Source organism: Phaseolus vulgaris, chromosome 4 (genome assembly GCF_000499845.2).
Source record: "Phaseolus vulgaris cultivar G19833 chromosome 4, P. vulgaris v2.0, whole genome shotgun sequence".
NCBI lineage: Eukaryota > Viridiplantae > Streptophyta > Magnoliopsida > Fabales > Fabaceae > Phaseolus > Phaseolus vulgaris.
Genome location: NC_023756.2, coordinates 16099874 through 16119853, shown reverse-complemented (window position 1 = coordinate 16119853; position 19980 = coordinate 16099874). Strand labels below are relative to the sequence as shown.

The 19980-nt window shown below is 37.8% G+C and overlaps 1 protein-coding gene and 1 long non-coding RNA gene across 4 annotated transcripts; one reads left to right on the top strand and one right to left on the bottom strand.

Moving 5' to 3' along the window:
- Window positions 1–2654: 2654 nt before the first annotated feature.
- LOC137837363 (uncharacterized) lies at window positions 2655–5859 on the bottom strand. Of its 3 annotated transcripts, XR_011085437.1 has the most exons (5): window positions 5496–5859; window positions 5128–5330; window positions 4798–5022; window positions 3174–4126; window positions 2655–2815 (listed from the first exon to the last, which is right to left on the bottom strand). XR_011085437.1 is itself a non-coding variant. In XM_068646343.1 (4 exons), the coding sequence occupies exons 1-4, from the start codon at window positions 5720–5722 to the stop codon at window positions 4010–4012; spliced, it is 681 nt and encodes a 226-aa protein (XP_068502444.1). In that variant the 5' UTR covers window positions 5723–5859; the 3' UTR covers window positions 3784–4009. The 3 variants fall into 3 exon arrangements, 1 of the variants encoding a protein (XP_068502444.1); XR_011085438.1 differs by lacking the exon at window positions 5128–5330 and having other exon boundaries at window positions 2658–2815; XM_068646343.1 differs by lacking the exon at window positions 2655–2815 and having other exon boundaries at window positions 3784–4126; window positions 5219–5330.
- Window positions 5860–12687: 6828 nt separating this feature from the next.
- LOC137836445 (uncharacterized) lies at window positions 12688–19556 on the top strand. The gene is made up of 4 exons (XR_011085274.1): window positions 12688–12877; window positions 18767–19038; window positions 19192–19255; window positions 19344–19556. It is a non-coding gene; the product is annotated as an uncharacterized lncRNA (long non-coding RNA).
- The last annotated feature ends 424 nt before the right edge of the window (window positions 19557–19980 follow it).

Below are 19980 nucleotides of genomic sequence, written 5' to 3'. Positions count from 1 at the left end.
GATTTATTTTTGTCAGTATCCTGATTTTTGAGAAAACTCTAAAAAGCTTTTTGAAAAACATTTAATCACTTCATGTGCTTGATCTTACCACCTTGATTAGGCATCTAGGATAGGTCATGTAGCAAAAGACAACCTTAAACACACACTAGCCTAAATACAAGATCATTTAAAACACATTACAATCTTCAAAGTAAACTAGTTATTTTCTACATCAAATACACACTAAGACTAGGTAGAGAAGAAGCTTCATCCATCTTCAACAGAAAATAATGTTTAGGTTTTGGTCACATTGATTCAAATTGTCCTTCCAAACACAATATGATGGTGCATGAAGGGGTAGTTCTAAGTGACCATAATTCACAAAGATCTAAGTCTCTTAATCATTCTAGATCCCCAAGTGAGGAAGAGAGTGAGAGTCCATGTGTAGGCGACTTATTAGTAGTGAGACGAATGCTAGGACAAGTTTTAAAGCCCTTTGATGAAAGTCAAAGAGAAAATATTTTCCACACTAGATGTCTCATTAATGAAAAGTTGTGTTCTTTAATAGTGGATGGGGGGAGTTATGCGTATGTGGCAAGAACAAGAGTAGTAGATAAACTTGGATTGTCTACTATCTCTCATGCCAAGCCCTATAAGCTTCAATGGTTAAGTGAAGGGGGGGAGATCATAGTTAATAAGCAAGTCCTCATAGCCTTTTCTATTGGAAAATATAAGGATGAAGTCTTATGTGATGTTGTACCTATGGAAGCTAATTTTACCGACCAATCCTCGGTCATCGAATTCAGTAACTGACCTCAGACATCGCACACCGATGCCTGATAGTAAAGATGGGCCACGTAAGGTGGGCCCCAGATACACATATCAGGGTGTTGGTCAGTCTTCGGACTTCAGAACCATAGACCTCGACGTTGGAAATCGACATCAGACCTCGCCAGAAGAGGGAGAGATCGTACGTTGATGGTCTGAACAGTTATATTGGGCCATGTAAGTTGGGTCCCAGAATTACATAGTTATCAGCTGAAAACATATATGAGGAAAGCCTAAGTCGCGAGGGAACCATGCAAGTGGTGTGTAAAGCGCATTAAGGCGCGACACAAGTGAATAACTCCTGGAAGCACTAAGGCCCATTAGGGTTAGGGTTTCGACAGGAAGTTGCATGCATGACACATGAATACTTAGGGCACCCGCGAAACAGATGGTCCCAAAGATTAGGTGCACAAGTTGGTACCCAAGCAGCCATTCTGTTAGTCGCTGCACTCCAGTTAAGGGAAATTCCATGTGCCAGATTACGCTAAGATTATGTAATAACGGTGTAGGGACATTCTCCAAGGAACCCTAGACGTGGGTAAGGGAACCAAGGTAAACCCTAGTTTCAACCTATATAAAGGGTGCTAAGAACCCTAGCAAGGTACGAGGTTTCTAAGACTGAAACTACTTTATACACTTGGTGTTTCTTTGCCCTAATACTGACTTGAGCGTCGGAGTGCAAACGACCGTCAAGGCGCCCTTTGTCTTTGCAGGTGAGAGATTCTTTGATCAAGAAAGTTCGATTCTCAGGCGGAAATAGGAGGGCCAAAGGTTGTCATTCGAGTCAACCGGCAAAGCGAGTCAACCAGCGGGAACACTAATCATATTCTTTTAGGTAGGCCATGGCAATATGATAGAAAAAGTCTTCATGATGGTCTTACCAACAAAATCTCTTTCAACTTCCATGGGCATAAGGTCACACTAAAATTTCTCTCACCAAAGGAAGTCCATGAGGACCAACTTAAAATGAAAGAAAAGAGAGAGAGAAAGAAAAAGATAAAAAGAATTCTAAGAGAAGCCTTCTCATTTCCCCACAAGAGGTCAAAAAGGTAATTCTTTCCCAAAAGAATATTTTCATAGCTTTTCCTAGGGTCCTTGCAAGTGAGTTGGCGTTAGACAGTTCTTCTTGTTTGGCAAATTTGGTAAAGGAATTTCAAGACCCCCCAAAAGGATTATCTCCTCTAAGAAGCATTGAACACCAATTAGATTTCATACCCGATGCTTCTTTACCAAATAGGCCTGCATATAGGACCAATCCAACCGAGGCCAAGGAAGTTCAACAACAAGTAGAGGAATTAATAGCTAAGGGGTGGGTGCAAGATAGCATGAGTCATTGTGCTATGCCTGTGATTCTTGTCCCTAAAAAGGATGGAAGTTGGAGGATGTGTACGGATTGTCGCTCCATAAACAACATAACCATCAAGTATAGGCATCTCATTCCTAGATTAGATGACTTGTTGGATGAATTACATGGGTCTCAAAGATTTACCAAAATTGATCTTAAGAGTGGTTATAACCAAATCCGGATTAAACCGGGGGATGAATGGAAAACCACCTTTAAGACCAAGTTTAGTTTATATGAGTGGTTAGTCATGCCATTTGGCTTGACCAATGCTCTAAGTACCTTCATGCGACTCATGCACCATGTTTTAAGGCCTTTCATTGGCAAGTATGTAGTGGTTTATTTTGATGACATTCTTATCTATAGCTTGTCTTTAGAGGATCATGACAAGCATGTTAGGCAAGTGTTAGAAACCCTTAGGAAGGATAGTTTGTATGCTAATTTTGCTAAGTGTATGTTTGCACTACATCATATTTAAAGCATTAGTTTGCTAGATCAAAAACTAAGTGCACTCAATCTGAAGGAATTCTATTTTATTCACATACCCCTCTTAGATACTCAGTAATTAACATAACGGGCTTCCTGTCTGTAACATCTCCAAGAAACTGAACTATATTGGGGTGTCGAAGCTTCACTAACAAATTGACCTCATGCCTGAAGTCCTGACTGCATAAAATTTAACACAGAATATGAGTTATCCAAAAAACCTGTGACATACGATTTATATGCTCGCCCCCCTCCCCAATTCCTTTAACTGTTTATCATTTATCATAAACAGACATGACTACGCATCCAATATCCAATAGGTTTAGAATAAACCATGAGTACATTTAGCAAAAACACTTAAATAAATTGTCAAAGTCTTTCCTAATGCTAACGGATAACAGGTAAAAGTAAGCTACTAGACCTTCTTTTAACAACTTCACCAGCCACAAGCAATCTAATGACATTCACATCGCAAATAACGACCAACTAGCAGCAACCAAATTGAAACAAATGCCAGAGACGAAAGAACGAATCTCACATCACCAATCTATCTTCTGAAAGAGATGGAAGAATACGTTTAACAGCGACTGGTGTTCCACGCCAATGGGCTTTTAAAATCTCACCAAAAGACCCCTTCATGAAACATAAAGATGATATACACGAAAAGAAATTATACCATTGTCTTGCTATTTTTGGTATAGATCATATATATCCTTCAACAAATAAAATCTTGTTCAATCCAGGTAAGATTACTATGGACGGTAAAGCTCTCCTCCTAGTATTTAATGTATCTTTATACTGAGGACTCTAATTCGAGAGAACTAGATAAGCTGAAACAACCCCATGCCAATTAATTTGTTTTCTTAGGAGAATATATTATCCCTCTCTTTTTCTAATTAATTTTAAAAGCAGTTTTCCTTTTTCTAAAATTTGTTATTCTGTTGAGCACATTGGAGAGAGTTTGTCTCTTGAGCATTTTTTCCTTCTAAAACCTTATCCTCTGACTGAACACATAAACAGTGCATTTAAAGAAAACAAAGAGAAGACGATGAAAAAACACTTTTCAATTGTTGCTGTTATTGGATTTTTTACAACAGCTGTTTTGAAAAAAAAAATCAGTACTTAATTTATTTCATATGAGAAACTGATTGATCTTTAATGTAAAATTGTTTTAGAAAACAGCTTTTAACACAAAAAGTCTGAGAGGAATGAAACAGAACAGAAATTTGTTTCCTTTTTTCCATAATCATCCATAAAAATGCTTGAAATGCGATGATCGTACTTGGATGATGATTACGCAGCAAACACTTCAGTCCACTATCAAACTTGCCACTATAGGGACTAAAGCATAGCACAACATCAACAAATTGCCACTCAACACAACAAATAGTTCTGTTGTGGTTTAGCAAACAAATCTGGGCAAAAAGTTGATACATATACTATGTGTCCCCTTAGTCTCACACAAATGCACATCCTTACGTCCTTTCCATCCTGAAAAAGCATTTCGAAGACAAAAAAAAACACATGTAAATATATTACAGATATATTTCAGGAGATCTGATACAAATTTGATTTAGTTGACTTTATTTCTATTTATATCATATTTTATTTGTATTACGCAGACAACCTATTTTGAGAATATTTGCTGTAAATTATTTTGACAAGAACCATGGAAGAACTCCACCACCAAAAAAGCTAGCTGCAGTAGTAGTTGAAGAGTCGAAGACCTTATAAACCTCACACTAGAATCTCATACTACCTTATCTACTGTAGTATTCTTCAATTAAAATTAAGTTTTCACCATCACCTCAATCAATTTTTATTCACGAACTATTAAGACAAAACTACTTCATGGCATTCTTCCTAAATTAAATTTTGTTGTTAAGTTGCACATGAAAATGTGGTGATTAAAGAGTTAAAAGATGTACTCACTCTGTTTCACTTTCTCTCCTGCGGAGAATAAGAACATTAGAAAGTTAGGACAACTGCATATTTATGATCACAACTCTTATTGTATGTGGCATTGGGAGTGTCTAGTTTTTTCAATTAGAAATGAAGCATTTTTTTCAATCTTTTTCTTTGATCTCAAGCATTGTAAACACAAATTGTGATGAATTCAATGAAATACATGCTAGAAAATAAGGAAACTATGTAGTTCTTACCCAACAAAAGGAGGAAAAGCACATTCCAATGTACAACCATGGCACTAAAACACTAGATATATAACTGATTTCATAAGAGAGAAGAGATCCAGGAAGCCTTGCAAAGTTATTTAAATTCCAGCCAGACTTTATGTACTGGTCATGTGAAGCAGAACCTAGTTGACTAGATTTCCTAGGGAAACCACTTCCAAAAATTCCAGTTTCCAGATCAGCTCCATAAAGCACCTAGAAGTGATAGTAAATTAAATGTAAGTAGAGCAGCATATAAGGGCAACAAATAGATAATAGTTTCGTGCAGCCAAAAATTATTGAGTTTCTACATAATGTGACCTCAATTTCTTCAGTAGGAAATGTTGAGTATTAATTGTGTTCAAAATCAAGATATAAATCAATATGACACAGACTTGATCAAGCCACCCACAGTCAGAGTCTTCATCTGAAAGGTCCTCATATTGTCCATAATTAATCCATGGTCTTCGACGAAGGGATCTAGGAACCTTTGCAGTTTCACGAACTTGAACATCATTTTCCACCTTAGATGTAAAACAATAGCACTCTAAATACACACTAGAACGCAAATTAAATTTAAAGGACCATACACTAAAATTTGTTCACAATATATTTCACAAATTAAGAACCAGCACACGACAAAGGAAATCGAGCAATAGATTTCGAAGACAAGTTTATAGAGCACAAACCTGAACAAAGGTGGACAGAAGTTTGAAATCCTTACGAGGAGGAGGCAATGACGGACAGTGAAGGGCACGAGATTGAGGATTAGGTTTAGGGCACGAGAGTGAGGGTTAGGTTTTGGGGACGCGAGAGTGAGAAGACATTGAAAGGAAGAGTGAGTGAAAGCCAGAGTGAAGAGCGACATTGAAGGGAAGAGTGTTTCGCGAAGAGGTGAAAAAAGGGATTCGTTCATGAAGATGAAGAGAGGGTTTGTGAAGTGTTTGCAGAGGGAGAGAGGGAAAAGTCTAGTTTCTGAAGTTAAGTGTATTCGGTTTCTAAAGAGTGAAAGAAGGTTTTCAAAAAAAATTGGGAATAATGAGAAATGGAATGGAGGGGTTTTCATTTTGAATGGATAATTGTGGCAATTCAACTAAAGGATAATTGTGGCGGTTCAAACTAACATATTTTGAAGGACAATTGTGGCGGTTACTGAAATGTCGTATTATACGGAAATTTGTGACGGTTATTAATAACTGCCATATTAAAACTGCCACTTCATACATGATTTTTTGTAGTGATAAGGAAAAGGTTGCAACAATTCAACATTGACCAATACCCACCAATGTCAGTGAGGTACGAAGTTTTCATGGACTTGCTAGTTTTTATAGGCGGTTTGTGAAAGACTTTAGTACCATTGTCGCACCTCTAAATGCCATAATAAAGAAGGATGTGGTGTTTAAACAGGGACAAGACCAAATTCAAGCTTTTGAAAATTTGAAAGAAAAATTGACTAAGGCCCCCATTTTAGCCCTTCCTAAATTTGCTAAGACATTTGAAATCGAATGTGATGCCTCAAACATAGGCATTGGGGTTGTCCTCCTTCAAGAGGGCCACCCCATAACTTATTTTAGTGAGAAACTCAAGGAGAGTCATCTCAACTACTCCACTTATGATAAAGAACTTTATGCTCTTCTAAGAGCCTTGCAAAATTTGCAACATTACCTTTTTCCAAGGGAGTTTGTGATACATAGTTATCATGAATCCCTTAAATATTTGAAAGGCCAAAGCAAGCTCAATAAGAGACATGCTAAATGGGTGGAGTTCATTGAACAATTTCCTTATGTGATTAAACATAAGCAAGGTAAAATCAATGTGGTTGCGGATGCTCTTTCAAGAAGGTATACCTTGCTAAAGGCTAGAAAACTTCTTCGCAAAGACAAGCTCGGCTCGAGCCTGGGGGGCTTGTGTACTGGACAGGAATGCTCGGGACCTCGATCCAGTTTTAATGCTAAGCATGGTGAGGAATAATTAAAGTAGAGAAAATATTGAGTTGAATATATATGTTAATATATATAGAATTGTTAGTCAAATATATATGTTAATATATGTGAAAGTTGTTATAATATATGTATAAAGTTGTTAGTTAAATGAATAAAGTTGTTAATTAAGTAGAAAGCACCCATGAATAAAGGTGCATGAGATTCTCTTATGTTTTTAGCACTGTGAGAGAAGGTGCTCGTAGGTAGAGTATCTTTTTGTTATATAAGCTTTCAGTTAAGATTATATTCTCTTGGGTGAAAGCTGTTAAAGGGAAAACTATAAAAGGGGTTTGAGACCCCAGTAAAGGTATGCTGTTTTTGAATACTAGAGACTGAAACTGATTATTATTTTGTATGCTTTCACTGACTTGATCATCAGAGTGTGATGAACAGGTAGATCCCCCTCTGTTTCAGCGGAGCATTATTCCATTGCATCAAGAGGAGACAGACTAGAAGCAGACCTTACACATCCAGTCAACTTGAGGTCAACCGACGAGAACATGATTTATTATAGAAGTTATGTGGAAAAAGATGTATATGAATTTTAAGGTAGGAAGATATGAAGTTGAAGTATCTTACAATTTGCAGACAACACTTTACAGTTTGGGAAAGCTAATAATATGACAATCATATAGTGTATAAAGAGAATGTACAAACTTGTTTTTTTGGTAAAAGGTTAACTTTTCAAAAAGCAATTTCGGGGCATTTGGATTAAATATAAGGAATACAAAAGGTTAATAAGCAACTTAAATTGCAATCTACTAAAACTTCCCTTTACTTAATTAGGGATCCTAGAAGGGTGGAGATTTAAAAGTTAATTATACGTAAGTTGGACAAAAAATTGACATTTGTAAGAAGATTGTGCTTGATAAATTCGATTATGAAAACCCACCCCATTTACTTCTTATTCTTCTTCAAAATTCTCTCTTTTATTGTTAGAAAAATAGTTATCCAAAGTATATTTCTATGAACAAGCTAAAAGGGACAAAGGAAGATACACAGGGTCAAATGGACAAAGGTTTGTCTATCAAAGAAACAAGAATGTTCAACCAGGCTCGCTAGGAAAATGGAAATAATAATATCTCTCTCACAACGATAGCTTATGGTAGAATATCTTAATTGCTAAGCATGGAGACTAAAGGACCTTGGAGGAAGTGTAGGGATACAAACATTTCTCAATCTGGTGGAGAGATATAAGAAATATGTGTGATACTAAAAATACTCAAGTGGTTTAATATATGGCTACAAAGAAGGATGAGAGACAAGGAAAATACAGGGCTATAGGAAGACAAACGGGTTAAGGAAAATAGAATAGCTGAAAAAATAATAAGTTGTATCTAATATTTGAACAACAATCATGCCTTATTAACAGTATAGGGGATTCTTACTAACAATATGGAGGATTGGGTGAATGATAAGTTGTAGTGGAAACTTAAATGGAGAAGGAAGTTGAGCAGAGAATGAAATAGCTAAAGAAAATACGAAAAACACAAAGAAGGATTCAATTGTGTTTTAATTTTTTTTTTAATTTTCGTATTGTCTAATGAGGAAGAATCAAACAATAGTTTTATAAGATATATGATCTATTAATGCCTTCTTCGCAAAGGTTGTGTCTGATGAGGCATGTTACACTAGTACAAAAAGTACATTTTACATAATTTATTAGAGGCTTATTACACTAGTTCTGTCACTAACGTAAATACCAACAATGAAGAAAGTATATCATATTTTATATTGATTTTTTTTAACCAATGTAAAATATGCAAATATTACATCGGATTTAAGTAGTAAATGATATAAAATAACCAATTTATAATGCAAAGCGAGAGCACATATTACAATTGTTGTTCTTTAGAACCCATGTAATATCCTTACGCTGGCACATATTACAATAGTTGTTCATTAGACTGTTGAGATTGAGATATAGGTGGTAGGTTTAACACTTCACCATGCCAGATCCACTTTGTATAGTACTTCAAGAAACCATCACAAAGAACATGTCCTCGTATCAACTCAATTTTTAGTCGTCGCCCATTCAAAAAGTTTACACAGGGACAAAAATATCTTCCATTTATACCTACCACATTTTGTTGAGCAAATTGTAGAAACTCTTCAACACCATTCTCATACACATCACTGACCCGACTTGCATCTATGCAACTTCGATCTATCACTACGTAATAGAACGTAATAGAAGAACTTGGTTTATACATGAATATCTCTTACAATATGACCCAATACCAATACGCTTAACATATAACAATTAATAATATTGAATCACAATAACAAATATAAGCATATATTTACGTTCAAATTACAATATAATTTTACATATTGATTTAATAATAAATAAATAACTTCATTTTCAATAATTATTATTGTATTTTTCATTTTTTCATCTTGGGTCAAGAAGCCTATGAGGGTTCTCATTATTTTCCTTCTCTTACGTAAGTATATTAAACTACATTATAAAAAAACATATTTTGATTTTATAACATTAAAAATAAAAAAATAACCCCGTGTATAAAGTATACGTTAACCATTAAATTGTAAAGGTTACATATATTATTTGTTTAATCTATGATAGTTAAATCGTCTGAGTTTTCGTTCCTACTCACTCCAAACAAGTGAACTTGGAAGTAAACTCATTTTTGAAGTAAACTCGGTAGACTCCGACTTGGAAGTAAACTCATTTTTGAAGTGAACTCGGTAGACTCCCGGTGAACTCATGAGCTTGTCTCTTAGTTAGCGAGTCCAGAGGGTTTTTCATTTAAACCCAAAACATTATCGTTTGAAACAGAAAATCAAATAAACTTTCATTGGCATAAGGGTTCTTGCGATTGAGGTTCAATATCGTTGTTTGTGGCCTTTGTCGTGGTCACTCGGTCACCTTCTTATATGTTTGTATGGTGGTGGCATTCGTGGTCACGTGCAATGTTGGTCATCATGGTTGCGTGTAGTGGTGACGTTCAAGGTCACCTTCGTCTAAGTTGCGATATGCAATGGTCATGTTTGTCGTCGCGTGCGGTGGTTGTGTTCATCGGCACGCGAGTCTGCAGTGGTGTCGCTCATCGTCGTGCGTCGGGGATCTAATATCAGGTTAGAGTCACTCATAGTTGCTTTGTTGCAAGGTTCTTTTTAAGTGGGAGAAAACATGGTGCAGAGCAGAAACTTTAAAAAAGAACTTAATTGAGGTGCATCTGCAAATTGAGAGAAATTTATAACTTATAATTGTTTTTTTTTTAATTTCGCATATTGGAGACTAAACATCAAATTATGAACAATTTTATTTTTTTTAATTGAATTTTGTTTCTAATTTAAAAGTATTTAATTTTTCAAATTCACGCTCTTTTAAGGAATGTCGTGGATCAAATTCCACCAGGGGCAATCTAAGTGTATCTTCATCTATTAAAAGTAAAAATGTTTGAGAAAGTATATCACACATTGCATGGAAGCATGGGATAGATGTTATCTACAAATTGGGAGAAACTTATAACTTATAATTGGAATTTTTTATTTATTTTTGCATATTGGAACAATACATCAGATTGTGAACATTTTTATTTATTTTTTTAAATGAATTTTGTTTCTAATTTAAAAATATTTGAGTTTTGAAATTCATGGTCTTTTAAGGAATGTTTAGGAGTGAATCAAATTCAACTAGGGGCAATCCAAGTGCAATCTTTATCTATCAAAAGTAAAAGTAGAAATGCTCCAAGAAGTAGGCTAGACAATGAATGGAAGTATGAGATAGATGTTAATGGGAATGTAACTTTGTTCAAAGATCGTGAGTGGAAGAATATTCAGATTTAAACATCATCTTTCTGGAACTAGGGAGGACTCAGAACCTTGTGCTTATGTTTCAAAAGAAATAAAAAATTTGATGATAAAAGTTGTTGCAGAAGCTAAGCAAGCTTAATTGAAGAAAAAAAAGTTAAAATATAATTGATAAAGATCACGAAGAAAGTGATGGGTTTAAAAAAATACAAAGTATATTTGGTAATAAAGGGAAAAGAAAGAGTTCGTAGCTATAGGGGGAGTTCAAGCTATCATAAATCAAATGATTAAAAAAGGTTATAAAGAAAAGGTCGATGCTCAAGTTGCTGAAATTTGTTACACAAGTGTCATTACATTTAATGTAATTAAAATTCTAGCTTTTGCAAAGATGTGTGAAATGATTGGAAAATATGGAGTTCGCTATAAATCCCATCTTATCATGATATTATAGAGAAGCTCTTAAAGCAAGCAGTTGACAAAGTTGATTTAATACTTTAAGAATACAAGGATGAGAGGAAAAGAACAAGTTGCACAATTATGTATGATGGGTGGATAGAAAAAAAAAGGCGTTTTATTTGTAACTTCTTGGTTTTCTTTATTCATTAGACACCTTAGACATATAAAAAATAGCAAATAAAGTATTTAAAACATAGTTCAAGTGGTGACTGATAATGCTACAAATTTTAAGGCAACTAGAGAGTTGTTGATACAAAAAAGGGTGCAATTGTATTGGACCCTATGTGTTGCCCATTGCATTGACTTGGTTTTTGAAGATTTTGAAAAAAAATTGAACGTCAATCAAATTAGTATCAAGAAATGAAGTAAGATCACCACTTACATTTATGGTAGATCAATGTTAATTAGCATGTTGAAGAAGTTCACAAAAAGAATATACTTGATAAGGTCTGATATGACTATATTTTTCATAGCTTATTTGACTCTAGCTTGTCATCATGAATTGAAAGCATTATTATTGACCATGTCCAGCTCTGAATAATGCAAAACAAGCAAGTTTGGAACTTCACCAGAGGGGAGAAAAGTTAAAATGTGTTATTAGACAGTCTGTTTAGGAAGAATGTCTTCATGTGCCTCAAAGTTGTCGCCCCTCTTATAGTGGTCCTAAGATTGGTGGACTCAAAGAATGAAGCCTACAATGGATTTCATATATGAAGAGATGGATTGTGCAAAGGAAAAGATTAAGAACAATTTTAATCATATTAAGATAAAAAATTTATAGCTTCTCTCTTTCAAAATTTAATTACTTATTTGTGAAATTATTTCTAATATATGATAATTGATATTGAATGTAGATAGGAAGATGTTTAAAAAATAATTGATGCAAGATATGATAATCATCTTTATAGATATTTGCATAAAGCTACATATTATTTCAATCCCCACTTCCAATATAGACTTTCACGAGTATACCACAATCTTGATTTAATCCAACTTAAGAGACGCAAACATGAGTAAAAAAAATATTATAATGCATTACCAATTTGTTTTGAATTCTATATCCATATAAATAAATTCAATTTGTATGTACAAAGGTGAAAAGTCTGTTCAAATTAAACACCGTATAAAAAAAAGTCTATGCAACAAATTTTAACTGTTTGGTCTGAGAAGTAGACTAACAAAATCACAATCTTCATATTTGCCTAAGTACATATACTTATACTGTTTAACATTTTTAAACTCTTGCTTAGCACATAAAAAGGTTTAATATAGTATGATAAATGAATTTAAACATAGTCCATCACTGCTGCACTATTAGTTATAGGTTCAATCTAATTTTAATAATTATGGTTTAACAGGTGTATTTATAGTCACGGGTTTATATAACACATAATCTTATTCAAACATTTTGATGGTCATAGCAAGAAATTGATATTTTGTAAGTATTTTATATTTTTTTTGTCAACGTATAACATTTAAATGTTGATAGAAGAAATGGAGCATCTACACGTATTCTTTCCCAACCAAACATTTTAAGTGGATATTTTCGGATAGATATTTTTTATACTGTTATAGATATTATCTTCTCATACTGTAGTTTAATTAATATTAATATAAATAAAATTGTAAATAAAACTTAAATTTTGATTGAAATTCTAACCTAGATGCAAGGGTGTGCTGCGAAAGCGACACTCGAAACAAGCAAGGGCGGCTGCGGAATGGCGCAACAGGGAAAGCGGCAACCCTTCAAATCAGCCAAGACATGAGATTTTATTGCCCCTGGCTAATACTGAATCTGAAATTCGGATAGCTGTACGGTCCATCTAATCAGCTGCTGACCAGTTCCGACTTTGCTAGTACGTTCATTATTGAATAGTAGTCTTGACTATTATATGATGATTTTGAAAATACATGTGCATTCCTCGTGTTCTTATTACTAATGTCAAGACTATCTTTTCAATCATTTGGTAACACACCTTGGATCCGTGTAGTACTCGATTGACAAAATAAACCGACCACTCTTCCTTTTCAACCTCTTGTACTATCGTTGCACTGACAACACCGCAAAATAAATGATTATGGGCTATGTACTGTTCAACTTTTGAATGATCGGGGTGGATGCCAGGAAAGCTTTCAGTTGAAGAAATATCTCCTTGCATTTGTCTGTCCATTTGAACTTAACTGAACTTAACAATTGTACGATGGGCTTAGTTTTCTATGTCAGTCTCGACACAAATCTAGAGAGGGTCGTTTTTCTTTTACATTTTCAGGGTTACGCATTTTAGTGACAACCCTACATTTTTCCAGGTTCGCTTCTATGCCACGGTGAGTGAGCATAAAACCCAAAAAGTTCCCTCTTTCTACCTCGAACGTGCACTTGTCGGGGTTGAGTCGCATGTCGTGGTTTCGAAGGTCTTGAAAAACTTCCTTCAGATCTATCTTGGACATGCTGTAGACATGAGTCAGATTTGACTACAATGTCATATACATGAACCTCGACATTTCGGTTGAGCATCCCTTTGAAGATGTAATCCATCCGTTTTTGATAGGTGACACCTGCATTTTTTAGGCCGAATGACATGACCTAGAAGTTGTCACAGTCGGTCATGAACGCCTCTTTTTCCTTGAACCAAAATTGCACTAACTACCTCTTCTGATACTGCCAGATAGACAATTATGGGCTCCTCGGCAACTGGTTTTTGAATAACTAGAGGGGATGCCAGGAACGTCTTCAATTGAAGGAATATGCTTTCGCATTCGTCCGTCCATTCGAATTTGGAAGCTTTTTGTAATAGATGTATGATGGGTCACATTCGTTCTGCCAGTTTGGGCATAAACCGAGAGAGACCCGTATCAACCTCTGTATTTCCTTTATGCTGATAGGATTGCACATTTCGGTGATCGCCTTGCACTTCTCTTGATTGGCTTCTATGTCGCGATGAGTGAGCATAAAGCCTATATAAACTTCCCTCCTTCAACTCCGAATGCACATTTGTCGAGATTGAGGCGTATTTGATAGCAGTATAGAGCTTGAAATACTTCCTGTAATCCTGAATGTGTTGTTCTGACAAGTCAGACTTGACGACAATGTCGTCCACATAAACTTCGACACTTTTTCCAATCATGCCATGGAAGACATTGTCCATCAACCGTTGGTAGGTGGCTCCGGCATTTTTGAGGCCAAAGGGCATGACTTCATAGTAAAAATTGTTAGAGTCAATCCTGAAAGCTGTTTTTTTCTTGTCGTTTGAAGGAATATGGATTTGATTGTATCCCGAAGAGGCATCAAGAAAACTTAAGATATTATGGCCATCAGCTCCATCAACTAGCCGATCAATGGTCGGTAAGGGATATGAGTCTTTAGGGAACGCTTTATTGACATCAGTATAGTCCACACACATCCGCCACTTATCGTTAGATTTATGGACCATTACGACGTTGGCTACCCATGTCGTATAGTGCGCTTTTCAGATAAAATTGGCTTTCAACAATTTTTAGCTTCTTCTCAGGCGGCATGGCACCTCTCTTCCCTGAGTTTTCGTTTTTTCTCAGTCACTAGTCTTGCCTCCTTATAAATAGAGAGGCGATGGGTAATGATGTCAGGGTTTACCCCTGGAATGTCGGCGACTGTCCAAGCAAAGAGATCAACATTATCCATCAGAGTTCTACAGACTAATTTGCGGTCATCCGGGTTCAAGGACAAATCGATGTATGTCTTGTGTTCATCATCACTGAGGGGTAAAGGCTAAAGATCTTCACCTGCTTCCATTCGTGCGTCGTTAAGCTGGGGATCTAGATCTACGAGTGCGACCATATACTCCTTTGCTTTGCTACGAGAGCGGTTCTCAGTCGAACGTTCTATTCTCTCTCGAGATTGGCCGTGCGGTGATGCTCTGTACAATTGTCTGTAGGTTCCACTTTTAAACTTGCGACATAACATTCACGTGCGACCTTTTGTTCTACGTGGACTGTGACGATGTCCCCGGTTGTGGATGAGAATTTCATTGCTAGATGAGGGGTAGACACTATTGCCTTGAGACAGTTTATGGATGACCGACCAAGTAGTATGTTGTATGAGGTATTGGCATTTACTAATAAATATTTGATCTTTATGGTTTTTGCCATACCTTCTTCTTCACCAAACGTGGTATATAAGTCAATGTACCCCCTAGTGTCTACTCTCTCGCCTGAGAACCCGACGATTTGCTCTTCATGGGATTAGATCTCCAATTCAGGAATTCTCATTTTCTGAAAGGTTATCAATAGAGAATATCCACTGAGCTGCCTTGATCTACCAGGACCTTAGTGATTGCAAACTTGTCTATCTCCACGGTTATTACCATAGGGTTGTCTTGAGCAGCGTCAATTGTTGTAAAATCATTACCAGTGAATGTTATCGGAGGTATTCTCGGTCTACTTTGGCAGGATTTGACATGAGTTGATTGAATGGCCCGAAGATGTTTTTTCCTAGTCGAGTTAGAACATCCTCCCCCTGCGAAGCCTTCGACTATTGAGTTGACTTCTTCGTCCGGTACGCCGAGCGATAACGGCCCCGCTTTGGTATTGATGACTTCCCGCACTTTGCATTTGGTCGGATTGTTCCGTTCGGGACTCTCACTCCGCCATTGGGTCTGTCTTACCGGGCTTTCACTCCATTTTCTTCTAACTGGACGCTGGTGATCGTCTCGCCGACGTCCATCTCCTCGGCTCGATCGGTCGTGATAATCTCTTGGTCCCTTAGATAACTGTCGGTATCTTTGGGGAGACCGATATACTGCGACATCTGTTTTGACAAATTTTTGGAAGTGACCCGCCCGAACGAGTTCTTCAACTTTGTCCTTCAGGGCTTGAGATCCTTCTGTTGTATGGCCATAGTTGCGATGGTACTGACAATGCTTGGACGTATCGGCGTTTCACAGGGTCTGTGACTATTTAAGGGTCGGGATGAGTTCGGCTTGTAACGCTTCATCTATAATTCTTCCCCTTGGGACCGTGAGAGGTGTGTAACTATAGAAACGGGGGCCGCGATTTTCTCTAAATCAATCAGATTGCTTTGGTCCGGGTCGATTACCTCTATCTTTCTCTTTCTCCCTTTCCTTACCGGTGGTTTCAGTCTGGTGTACCTTATGGTAGTCAACATGTTTTTCGATCTGCATGAATTTAGTGGCTCAGGTTCTTAGTTCGTCCATGTCTTTGGTCGGTCTCTTGATTAATAATATTAATGATCCTGCCTGTTGACCAGAACGCTGGAAACTGCCTCGTCAAAGGATCGACGTGTGCACCGCTTCAAACGTCCGTTCCTCTTCGAGATCCACCTCAAGAACCTGCAAAGAAACAGAGCGGCGCCGCTGCGGCCGATCGCACTCCAACGCCCAAGTCAGTGACCGAATCACCAAATACTAAGAGAACAAGAACCGTGGAAATCCTCTCTCACAGTAAGCTCTATAACTCGCAAGCGTAAAGAATGTATTCTGAACGTGCGTACCTCAGAAAGTTCGTTGAGAACTCTTATATACCTGGTTACTTTCTCTCTCCTGGCAGTTACAGACTTGGACACGTGGCTCGCATCCAACCGTACACGTGCCATCATCTGGAGCCTCCTTGACTTGGGCGCTGCTCCTGACTCTCTCTTTGGCTAAGTTATTTATGCATGGTGCTGCCCAGTACATAGCTAACTTAGGAGTGCGATCTCTACTGGAACTGGCGAGTTAGGGTGCCTTCATACACCTTCCCTGTGGTCTCGCCGGCCGCCTTCATAATCTGCACCACCTTTATCTCTGGCGATGTGCTTGCTCTGGCGATCTCCAATCACTAGGTCGCCTGAGTCTACATCTGGCGACTTCATCTTTAACCCGGTGATCGCCGATTCTGGTATGCTGGAGATCGGAACACGCCAACTTAATAACTGGCGACTTCACGAGCCCCCCGACTTCCTTCCCTTCTGCCAACCTGGCGCCTTGTCAACACGCCTATACTGTAGCTTGATGCCACGTCATCACTTCCGACTACCAGGGCGGTACACAAGCCCCCCAGTCTTAAGCGAAGACTTGTCCAGCGAAAAGACTAGAAGAGTCACGTCAACACCGGTCTACATGGCACTGACGCAGAATTCCAAGCGGTTGTACCTTCTGCTTCTCTGACGCTCCACCAAACCCCTCACCCATCGTTCGACACGTGGCTTCATCAACAGTCACCTTCAGTTACCGTTTGCGCTTCCCAAACCCATTTCGAAAAAAACTCTTAAACCCATTTTCACTCCACACTGTTCCATCACTTTTCTTCGTATTCACAAACGCTCTAACTTCCTTCTGCAAAAAACTCTCAGCGCTCTCTAACATTCTGAATCACCATCATCCTTCATCGTCTTCCTGATCATCAAAAGGTACCTACTTTCCTTCTTCTGCTGGTTTTTCTTGCATTTTAACCGATTCGCATCATCCTGTAACTGCCTGGTGCATACGCTGTGGGTTGCTTTTTCCATTTCTCCTTCTACGTAACTTAGGGCTTCGTCAATCATCGCAACGAACCTACGTTCGTTCGTTTTTCACCTTCCTTCCATGATCGAGTCAGCCTCTGTAACCCCTGATCATTTTTCCTTTTCTTCTTCCTTTGCAGCTGCAACAATGACTCGCACAAAGATCACCCCGAATCCTCCTCCTTCATCACGAAACCCCCCTTCACAAGCACACGACCCACCACGAGTTCGTGGCGCTTCATCTTCCCAGGCTGAGAGGCCTGCGTCTTCCCGCCCTAACCTGGCCCAGGCGACTCCACCTATCGCCGGAGGAGCCCCCGTTCCCTTGCCAGACTTCAAAACCCTGTATCCCTGGGCCAACTCGACCCTTCTGAGGGAGACATCTTCTGTGAACACTGCTGGAGCAGTTTTGCGGCTGACAAAGGGGGATGAGCCCAACCAAACGTTTCATAAGGAGCACGATGAGAAAATGATAGTGCTACCTTGGCCCCCCGATCTGCCCGTTTGTGCTGATAACAAGGTGAGTGCTGACGGGCCCTTCTGCTTCGTCTACACAACACTATTCAAGAAGGTGAAACTGAAGTTCCCTTTCACCCGTTTCGAAAGGGAGCTCCTCACCGAGCTCAACATTGCCGCCGCCCAGCTTCACCCCAACAGCTGGGTGTTCGTGCGAGCATTCCAAGTGATGTGCGACCACCTGGGGCTGCCCGCATCCGTGGACGTATTTTTGTTTCTCTTCGAAGCCAAGCACCCAGGAGACCGCCTGTGGGTTAGCTTGAATGCGATTGCTGGGAGGTCAATCTTCGCTATCTTCCAGCAATCCTATAAAGATTGGAAAGGGAAATTCGTCCAAGTGCGCCCTAACGACAAGGACGCCTCCCTACTCGACGGCTTCCCCTTGTACTGGGTGGACAAGGGGAAGAAAGAGTCCAAGAGCTGCTTCAGGAGACCCAGAAGTCCTGACAGCATGGGAGCGTTGGACCGAGATCTCTGCCTTTTCTGGAAAAGGGTCGCGGATGCCAACATCACTTTCCTTACCACCACCCTGATCTGCTTCGAATTCTACGAGGACCAACTCGAAATTCGAATAGGTTAGAACATTTAAACTGTTGTTTTAATACTGCTTCTATTTGACTGTTTCTGGGCGTCTTGTGCGTTATGCGCAAGACTTTGGTTTTATTTTTCCTGCACCGATCATCTGCTTTGCTGCATACTGCCTTATGCACTTATATTCTCCTTGAGTTAACCCATGCATTTTCGTTCCATGCAGATAACATGTTGGGCAAGGGTATGCTTGCTGAATTGAGGGCGCTCGCCCGAACCCACGGGCTGGCGACGGGCTCTCAAACAGTGCCAAATTCTATGGTGGAGATCGCCGCCACTCAGGGCCGATCGCCACCTAAGGGCCCAGCACCCTCCGACGTCCAACCCGCCGCCCAGCGGAAGAAACTTGTCCTCAAGAGGGCTAAGAGGAAAGCTCCCCAGATAGTCCAAGAGGATGAGGAAGAAGATGACGAGGTCACCGAGGAAGGAGATGACGAGGTCAGCTACTGTTTTTTTGAAATATATCTTTATTTCTTCATTTTTCACTCACAGTTTCTTTTCAATTTGAATTTATATTTGGAATTTTTATTATCGTTTTTCTCTCCTCCTTCTTTCTCACTTTATCTTTTCTGTTCATATCACTTTCATTAGATAAAAAGATTCATTCTTCAAAATAAAGAGTAAGAAGAAGAGCACACATCCCACGTTAGTCTCTGTAAGTGAGTTTCTTTTCTTGGTTGTTTAATTGTTAATGTTACTCATTTTAATTTTTTTACTCAGTCTTTCATGTTTGTACACCGAAGGCGGAATACTGCACAGGTACAGAGTTATCTTGACATCATGGTTGATGTACGAGGATGAATGCGTTTTGAATACAACATTCTTGCGGAGAGGAGGAAATGAATTAAAAAATAAATATTTTCTTAAGGTTTTTTACGGAGTTTCTTATCTTATTCTTTTTCTTTTTTCTTTTCATTATTATATTTCTCGTTTTTTAGTTTTATGTTAATAACAACAAATCAAAATTGGTTATGTTTATTGTGTTATAAATTTAAATTTGTTTAATATAATTTTTACTGTAACTTAATTATAAAAACAGTAGGTTGAAACTCATAAATGATGAGAGAAAATGTTTCTATCTTATTTTTACTTAGTGATATTTGACATTTAAAAGATATGAATACACATAATAATATACAATATAGTAATAATAAAAAAATGCGGATGCACAGACGCTATAGCGCCTGTGTTTCCACTAGTATTAATAATATAAATATAATATTATTAATATGAATAAAATATTAATAATATGAATATAATTTATATTATTATTATTAATATATTATTAATATAATTTATATTATTATTATTAATATATTATTAATATAATTTATATTATTATTATTGATATCATTTATATTATTATTATTATTAATATTA